The following is a 9,305-nucleotide window of genomic DNA, read 5'->3' on the forward strand; positions in this document are numbered from 1 at the left end:
CAGCTCTACCAGTTTGTATAACAACGACATCGAGCCGCAAATATAAAGTAAAGAGAAAGAAGCTTGACCAACCAAATGAATGACTGCTAAGAACAGACACCAGATGTTCACTTTATGTCTTTAACCCCAGTAGCAAGTAGAAGTCATAAAGCAATAACAATATGAAAATGAAAGCCCCAAAACCGAGTAAGTGCTTTAACAGTATCATCTTCAATTCCTACAATATGCATGCTTGAAGAACAGTAAAAGTATTGAGCAGCATCAAGCAAGCGATTGTAAACCAAAGAAGCCAGCTAGAAGTGTTCAGTTGGTTTGCATTGCTTCTGCATGGTACTTATCCAAATCAGCATCAAGTGCGTCAGCAGAAACTGGTTCACCGCGGCCTTTGCCTCGACCACGGCCTCTCCCTCTTCCACGGCCACCACCTTGTGGCCCTGTAGAACCCCTTCCTGGTCCAGTGCTGCAATTCAAAAGCAAGTTAAGAAGACTCATGTTAATTGAAACAGAGATGGCAGAAATGTTAAGCTAACTAAGTTATTTATGTGTTGTTTCATTTAAGAATTGAATGGAACAGCTAGGTGTGTGAAAAACAAATCTATGAAACAAGCACATGATCTCTAAAAAGATAATTAGAATCTGTGAGTAAAGCATTGTGATATAAATCAGCCAAACTACAACATATCAACTGGGTGTTGGATTCATTGAAGGCAAGAAAACAAATTATACGCTTAGGTATAATAAACATTACCTAATATACATGCAGAGAAATAAAAAAACAAAAACTTAGTCTTTTTTCTGGAGAACTGACGTTTTTTTGTCACTGTTAGTAGTTGGTATCAACATGATCGGTTATTCCAAAAATGGTGTTCTATGTTCAAAATGGTTTCAAGTATGATTGTAATATTCTTACAGGATATGATTTCAACAATGATTTTGAGTATAAGATAGATGGAAGTATATCATTATCACCACACAATTGCCCCTAATATGTTAGCTTGAAGTTTCTAAAGGAGATGATTCAGCCTGAGATGTAAAAATACATTTTACTCAATTGGTCAAGAGTCCAAAGTAAATGGAAAATACTGTTATTTAATTCTATAGCACTTGGCAACAACGAACATCCATCTGTAAAATGGACCCAATGAAAGAACATTTTTGATGAACCAATATCTCTCTGTATCATATTATCTCTCCTTTTCCATGTGCTGTTTATGCTGCCACCCCCATGAGTACCTAGGTTATGTAGGCTTCTCTTTCGTGCTTCCTCCATTGTGACCACCATAATTCACAGAAGAAGTGCTAATTGATATCCAACCCCAAAATATGCAATTCAAGTGGAACCTAGTCAAACCTCACCTTTTCTTGAGGATTGGACCTGACCTGTACCAGGAATATCTTATATTTTTCACATTCTTCAAAACAATCTGCGGCATCAAGTGTTGATCTTAACAAATGTACATCAAGGCAATATTACATCTGAGACAAGACTCAGAACCCTTTGTAAAAATAACTCTACTTTATGAAACATATATGTCCAAAAAGTTTAAACTTTGGAAACAATGGATATAATGAGCCATAATCATAAAATGCTGGGTAACAGAAAGATGATAATAGGCAGATGCAGTCAAGTATGTACACATCTCAAATACCTTGATTAATCCTTTTTTTTTTTACCTTGATCAATCTTATAGTCCAAGAATATATAATGTAAAAATATGAACAATCACAAACTTAGTCATCTTTCAAACACCATATTCAAACAAACAATAGACAGATTAAATCTGGCATCTCATGAAGCAAGAAAACAGACCTTTTGGAAGAGCCATTAAAGTTTCCAAAGACAGATTGAGGGATAGCAGCCGGTGTTGAAATGTTCGTTCCGATAACTTCTATTTTCATTGGTTTTCCATCAAGCAGCACATTGTTGTATCTCTTAACAGCTGCTAAAGCATCTGCCCGCCTCGAAAAGACAACTTCAGCCGTTCCCTTGATTTTTTTTTTTCCAAGAATGAGATGAAGACAACTATGTTGAAACCCAAGAACCTCAGTCAAGCTGAAGAAATACCTTAGATCTTCCACTTCGGTCATAATTTATTGAATAGCGCTTCAGATCACCAACCTCTGAAAAAAGCTCCTGGAACAAATAAAACATAACAACTTAAACAAATGCAGAAAACCAAGAATTGGAATATAGGAAAAAGTAGAGAAAAGAATTCTCTTCCTATATGAAATTTGAACAAGTATCCAAACTCACACATGCATGTATCTTACAAATTGCACCAATATTTGTTTTCTGTAAAATGAAACCATAAATAAACATGATACATAGAAACAAACGTACATTCATCTACAAGAAAGATGTCAGAATTCCAGTGAAATACACAGAAAATATTTTAGACAAACAAACACATCCAATGTTTTACCATCATTTCTTGATTATCATTTTTCTGCCATAATTCTTGCTTTACAAAAAGAACATTTCTTTACAAATTCGAGAAGCCTACTTGTTTCGTAAAAACGTGTAGCCTGAAATTTCCAGTAAAGATCAAGAAACTTAACTAGCAGTTTTTCAATGGATAATGGTTCACAAAATTCAGAAAACAGGATCTAGCTACCAAACAGTGACTCAATAATTCAAGCACCCTGAGATAATAAAAAGAACAATTCTTTCTCTTTTTTTTTTGGGTATCCAGATGCTATAACCATTTTTCATAAACCCCGTCTCTTGTTCTGTCTAACCCTACAAGCTACCATATGTTGGGTTCTGAGAAGGTATTCCCTCTTAATACTCACATGAATGTTTGAGCCGGTCTGAAAAATGTCCGGATCATAGCACCAGAAAATCCAATCCAGGTAATTTATGTGATAGAACAACAGATCCACATATCTTGCTAGAAAAGAAAGAGTGCACAAAAACGAATCATAGGCAAAAACATGAAGCTCGTCGGGCATTCAACAAAACAACTTTGACAATCTGAAGACAAGATATCAAGATTCAGATCCACCAACAAAAATATCAGATCAGAAAGGACAAACAACAAGAATACGAATATCACCTTGATATCTTCATTCGAAACCCCATATTCCAAGTTGGAAATATAGAGCTTGGTGCCGGTCTCTATGGAGGAAGCCCTACCAGCAGGAGCAGGGAGCGCACCCGTCTGAGCGGCGTACTTGTCATGCTGCCACGCCGAATCGGGAGCCTGAATCGAAGATCAAAGCGGGAAACCCTAAAATCAGAGGACACGTTTCGACCTGACCGGCGAAGATCAAAGATCGCAGGGTCTACGGAACCATAAAGCGTACCTTCGCGACTGAATAGGGGCCGGATCGGTTCGCCGACCGATTGGGAACGCGTCGGGCAGGTCCGGCGGCAGATCCACGGCCTCGCCCGCGGCCCCCGGGGGTGGACTTCTTGTTGTTCTTGATGATGTCGTCGAGGGACATGTCCAGGGCGCTCGACATCTCCGATCGATCGAGTACGGGGCGGCGGCTGAGGAAATCGAAGAAAGTGAGTGGGGGAGGGGAGAGGTTACGAGATGTGATCGAGAAGGGGGTGGCGAGGGTTTCGAAGAAAGTGGGACAGGCGAGATGGTCTTAAATTATGTAGAATCTATTATATTATTTATTTATTTAAAGAAAATGTAATTACATCCACCTATCAAAGGTGTCGTGGTGTAGTTGGTTATCACGTCAGTCTAACACACTGAAGGTCTCCGGTTCGAGTCCGGGCGACGCCATCAAAATATATTATTTTTTATATATGTTAAGATCCCATAGTTTTGCAAAACAATAATTTTTTCTATATTTTATAATTTTGGAATATGTTTTTTATATATATTTGGAATGAATTTTTATAATATATATATATATTTTTTGAAATAATTTTGGATGAATTCCCTAAAAAGCACTCATTATTTATGAACTAATGCGTTGTGGCTGGTGAGTCAGTACGGCTCAGCCCGCGGGTCGATGTCGGGAGTCTTCGGTGGGTTGAGCTGGTTGCCGAGGTCGATCACGCTTGCAGGACGGGATACTGGCGTCGGAATGTTGATTGGCATCTCTCAATCGGGAAGCTAGTTGGCGACTCTCGGTTGGGATGATCACGGCTCGGGGGGTGGCCGCTCTCCTGCACATAAGGCCCTCATCGGGTGGTTACCGACTTTGGCTCCTCAACGAGTGAGTTAGTGTTTGGTTCTGTTTTCTTTTCTCCTCCTCTGGCTAGATGTTAGCTATGGGTTTTTATACTACTATACAAGGGTCCGTCGTACGCGGGTTTGGTGTGGCGGTCGATCCTCGAGGGAAGAGGAAGTATCTTTGTGCGATCGTCGTCTCGAGCTTTCTTGGACGGGATGTACCGAGGAGTACCTTGGTACGGAACCCGGCTCGACGTATGGGAGTACTCCTCCTACTGACCTGGCAGTGGCGTGGTGCGACGTTGGTCATGACGTGACCAGGGCCCAAAATATACCTTATCACTTCTACCCCCAACCAAGGCGTGTCATGGGGTCCTTACGAAAGGGCGAGGGGCACGCTTGGGTCAAAGTGCCGCGTGTGTATTGATTGCTCATGAGGGGAAGTTGGGCTGGTTCGTCGTGGGGCTGCTTGGCGGGCGATGCCCCGTGCTTTTGGCAGGATTAGAATTACTGGCCGGGCGGTTGGGCCCAGGTAGGATGGTACTAGCGAGTCGCTAGTCAGGGGACTGAGCTATGCGACTAGAGCAAAGACCGGACCTGTTGGCAGAGTGACTGATCTCAGGCTCAGGTTTAGGACTGGTAAGTCGCAAGTCGAGGGCCAAGATACGTAACTAGGGTACAGACTGGACCTGTTGGTCGAGTGACTGATCTCGAACTCAGGTTTAGGACTAGCGAGTCGCAAGTCGAGGGTCGAGCTACGCGACTCAAGTAAAGACTAGACCTGTTGGCCAAGTGACTGATCTCGGGCTCAAGTTTAGGACTGGCGAGTCGCAGGTCGAGGGCTGAGCTACGCGACTCGGGTAAAGACTAGACCTATTGGCTGAGTGACTGATCTCGGGCTTAGGTTTAGGACTGACGAGTCGTAAGTCGAGGGCTGAGCTGCGCGACTAGGGTAAAGACTAGACCTGTTGGCCGAGTGACTGATCTCAGGCTCAGGTTTAGGACTGGTGAGTCATAATTAGGGGGCCAAACTGCATGACTCAGGTAAAGACTGGACCTGTTGGCCAAGTGACTGATCTCGGGCTCAGGTTTAGGACTAGCGAGTCGTTGGGTGGCGCACCGGGGCGCACGCACGTGCCATGTGGCATGCCGAGTGGAGCGACGTAGGCTTTGGCGGGAAGTTTCCTATCACGAGCGATTTCTGGCGGGAGATCTCTCATCACGAGTGGCTTCTGGAAGGGAGGCCTCTTGTCACGAGCAGTCTTTCGACGGGAGCTCCAAGACTAGAGAATCTGGGGGAATCCAAGGAGATCTCCCGCTATAGCCTGTGTCGCTCCACTCGACATGCCACGTAGCATGGTGGCACACACGTGCACCTCGGCGTGCCACCCAATGACACTCCAGTCCTAAACCTGAGCCCGAGATCAGTTACTTGGCCAACAGGTTCAGTCTTTACCCGAGTCGTGCAGCTCGGCCCTCGACTTGCGACTCGCCAGTCTTAAACTTGAGCCCGAGATCAGTCACTCAGCCAATAGGTCTAGTTTTTACCCGAGTCACGCAGCTCGACCCCCAGCTTGTGACTACCAAGTCCTAAACCTGAGCTCGAGATCAGTCACTCGGCCAACTAGTCCAGTCTTTACCAGAGTCGTGCAGTTCGGCCCCCGACTTGCGACTCACCAGTCATAAACCTGAGCCCGAGATCAGTCACTTAGCCAACAGGTCCAGTCTTTACCCGAGTCGCATAGCTCGACCCCCAACTTACGACTCGCCAGTCCTAAACCTAAGCCCGAGATCACTCACTCGGCCAACGGGTCTAGTCTTTACCCGAGTCGCACAGCTCGACCCTCGACTTACTACTCGTTAATCCTAAACTTGAGCTCGAGATCAATCACTCGCCCAACATGTCCAATCTTTACTCGAGTCGTGCAGCTCGGCCCTCGACCTGCGACTCGCCAGTCCTAAACCTGAGCCCGAGATCAGTCACTCGGCCAATAGGTTCAGTCTTTACCCAAGTCACGCAACTCGACCCTCGACTTATGACTCGCTAGTCCTAAACCTGAGCCCGAGATTAATCACTCGACCAACAGGTCTAGTCTGTACCCGAGTCGCGTAGCTCGGCCCCTGACTTGTGACTCGCCAGTCCTAAACCTGAGCTCGAGATCAGTCACTCGGCCAACAGGTCCAGTCTTTACCCGAGTCGTGCAGTTCGGCCCCCGACTTGATACTCGCTAGTCCTAAACTTGAGTCCGAGATCAGTCACTCTGCCAACAGGTCCGATCTTTGCTCGAGTCACGCAGCTCGATCCCCTGACCAGCGACTCGCTAGTACCATCCTACTTGGGCCCAGTCGCCTGGCTAGCAATTCCAATCCTTCCAAAAGCATGGGGCATCGCTTGCCAAGTAGCCCCACGATGAACCAGCTTGATTTCCCCTCACGAGCAATCAATACACACGCAGCACTCTAACACAGGTGCACCCCTCGTCCTCTCGCAAGGACCCCACGACACGCCTCAATGGGGGGGAGAAGTGATAAGGTATATTTTGGGCCCTGGCCACGTCATGACCAGTGTCGTACCACACCACTGCCAGGTCAACAAGAGGAGTACTCCCACGCACCGAGCTGGGATCCATACCAAGGCACTCCTCGGTACAGTAGTATAAAAACCTCTGGCCCTCGAGGATCGGCCACACAAATGTACCTCCTCGCCTCTCGAAGATCGGCCACCACGCCAAACCCTGGTACGACCGACCCTCGTACAGTAGTATAAAAACCCTTGGCCGGCATCTGGCCAAAGGAGGAGAAAAGAAAACAAAACCAAGCACTAACTTACTCGATGAGAGGCTAAAGTCGGTAACCACACGACGAGGGCCTTTTGTGCAGGATAGCGGCCACCCCCCGAGCCGCAACCATCCCAACCGAGAGTCGCCAACCAGCATCCCGACTGAGAGACGCCAATCAATATTCTGGCACTAGCATCCTGTCCTGTGGGCATGATCGACCTCGGCAACCAGCTCAGCAGACCGAAGACTCCCGACATCGACCCGCGAATCGAGCCGTGCTAACTCACCAGCCATGGCGCATCAGTTCATCAACATGAAATAATAAAGTTTACAGAGAAAATGATTAAAATTATTTCGATTTAAACTCTAAAGTTATCTCAATATAGCATATAAATAGGAGTTTAGTTTTAACTTCATCATCAATTGATTGTTATAATCAAAAAGCGACATATTGTTGAATTTTGGATTTTGATGATGAAATCAATTGATGACTTTATGATTTAATGTGCTATTTGAGAAAAGTGATGCAGGACTAACTTTAATTAGAAAAAGCAAAACAATTGAAGCAAGAAGAATCAGCCATTGAGCCGGAGGAAGAAAATGGGCATCGAGCCAGAAGAATTGGACGTTGCGCTAAGATCGGAAGTTGCATGAGTCAACTTACTCATGGATCGGGTGATACGCCGAAGGTTCAAACGATGTGCTGAAAGTTCGTCGGGAGTTTGGATGAACAAATGACAAGCCGGACAACTTAGATTTATTGTCTTTTAATTGTTTAAGTCCTTATTATCGAAGTTAGGCCTTAATTTGAGTTAGGTTTGGGTGTAACCCTACTAACTCAATTAAGGGCCAACTAGGCTTGAGTTGGGGCTATTTTGGGCCAAGTGGAAGGCTCATTAAGTGACCCTTAGTTGGCCCAAGTGGTGGCACCACTAGGGCCGGCGATGATATTGTCCAGACCGGTGGTGGTACCACTGTTAGGAAAAGAGTCGGCACTAAGAGGGGCAACGGTAAAAATTATGTCAGTTCAAAACTTCGTTGTGATTAAATTCATTTCCGACGAAAAATCGTTTCTTAAAGGTATTAACTTTGAAAGCGTATGGAAGAGCGTAGTAGATGTAAAGCAAGTAAAGTGGTTTGCAGCAAAATAAATTGTACAAGAGAAACACAAACCAGATTTTTATAGTGGTTCAGTCGTCATGACCTACATCCATTTCGCCGATTCCTCTTCCGTCGAGGCCATCAGCATCCACTATCAGTCTTCTTTCAATGGGCAAAGACCAACTACCCTTTTACAACTCGATTCTCCTTTTACAGGGTTTAGGAGATAACCCTTACACCCCTACTTACTGCTCTCTCAAACTATTCTAACACTTAGAACTTTTTGAGAGAAGTTCACACAAGATTACAACAGCGTTTCTTTCTATTTTTACTCTCAAGTCTTGTGTTGTTTAACCAAAGATGAGAGAGGTATTTATAGGCCTCAAGTTAATTCAAGCATGGAGCCTAAAAACATCTCATCTTGGGTTTCTTGGGTTCGGACGATGGTACCGCCTGTGTTGGGCGGTACCATCGCTAATGTCAGTCTGACACTGACACTATACTGGGCGGTATTGTTGAATCTCGGATTTTGATGATGAAGTCAATTGTAATTTATTTGATATAATTTATATATTGAGAAAAGTGTGCAGAATTAACTATGAAGGCAGTAAGATAAAGCAGGTGTTGTGCCGGAGTCAAGATCGAGATCTCATTGGGAGTTCGGGAGTTCGACGGAAGTCCGGATATTCATCGGAAGTTCTGTGGGAACCAACCAAGAAGTCGAGGAGCTTGCCATTGAAGCTCGTTGGAACTCGCCAAGAAGATCATCGCAAATCTAGGAGCTTGCCGGGAGTCCGCCGAAGCATTGCCGAGAGTTCGCCGGAAGCTCACCGGAAGAGCAATTGACGCACCGGAACAAGAAGTGCAGTAAACATTTCTTAATCATCGTAGTTAGAGCATAAATTAATTTAGGATTGGGAGGTAATCCCACTAACTTAATTAGGGGCCAATTGGGCCCTTAATAGGGCTAAATTGGGCCGAATTGAACACCTAATTCAGCCCTAAATTCTTGGCCGACAGTGGCACCGGTTGGAAAGTAGTGCCCCAAGAAATCTGGGTAGTGGTACCGCCCAGACTGGGCGGTGGTACTATCGGCAGTTATTGCTGCCAGCGGTGGTACCGCTAGAGCTCGGTCTCCGAGCTTTGTCAAGCGGTGGTACCGCCCAAACTGAGCGGTAGTACCGCTTAGTATCATGTGTCAAGCGGTGATACCGCCCAATAATGGTGGTGGTACTGTTAGGACCCAAAAAATCCGAGATTAGACACTTTTTGGCTCCATTTTTGAAGC

The 9,305-nt window shown here is 45.1% G+C and overlaps 1 protein-coding gene and 1 non-coding gene across 2 annotated transcripts; one reads left to right on the forward strand and one right to left on the reverse strand.

Annotated features, from left to right (window-relative positions):
* Window positions 1-43: 43 nt before the first annotated feature.
* On the reverse strand, window positions 44-3,574 carry LOC135676726 (THO complex subunit 4A-like). Its single transcript, XM_065188213.1, has 5 exons — window positions 3,307-3,574; window positions 3,057-3,203; window positions 2,066-2,134; window positions 1,811-1,986; window positions 44-460 (listed from the first exon to the last, which is right to left on the reverse strand). Exons 1-5 carry the CDS (start codon window positions 3,463-3,465, stop codon window positions 304-306), a joined length of 708 nt encoding a protein of 235 aa, XP_065044285.1. The 5' UTR covers window positions 3,466-3,574; the 3' UTR covers window positions 44-303.
* A 92-nt stretch (window positions 3,575-3,666) lies between these two features.
* Window positions 3,667-3,740, forward strand: TRNAV-AAC (transfer RNA valine (anticodon AAC)). The gene has a single exon. It is a non-coding gene; the product is annotated as a tRNA-Val (tRNA).
* Window positions 3,741-9,305: the final 5,565 nt, after the last annotated feature.

The sequence above is a fragment of the Musa acuminata genome, chromosome BXJ1-6 (genome assembly GCF_036884655.1).
Source record: "Musa acuminata AAA Group cultivar baxijiao chromosome BXJ1-6, Cavendish_Baxijiao_AAA, whole genome shotgun sequence".
Taxonomy (NCBI): domain Eukaryota; kingdom Viridiplantae; phylum Streptophyta; class Magnoliopsida; order Zingiberales; family Musaceae; genus Musa; species Musa acuminata.

Excerpts from the sequence above, each read along its gene's own strand:
- LOC135676726 (XM_065188213.1), bottom strand. The coding sequence starts at position 3,465 with ATGTCGAGCGCCCTGGACATGTCCCTCGACGACATCATCAAGAACAAC. Across the intron at positions 3,204-3,306 it reads GCCCCTATTCAGTCGCGAAG|GCTCCCGATTCGGCGTGGCA; the intron begins GTACGCTTTATG and ends TCTTCGATTCAG. Across the intron at positions 1,987-2,065 it reads ACCGAAGTGGAAGATCTAAG|GGAACGGCTGAAGTTGTCTT; the intron begins GTATTTCTTCAG and ends AAAAAAATCAAG.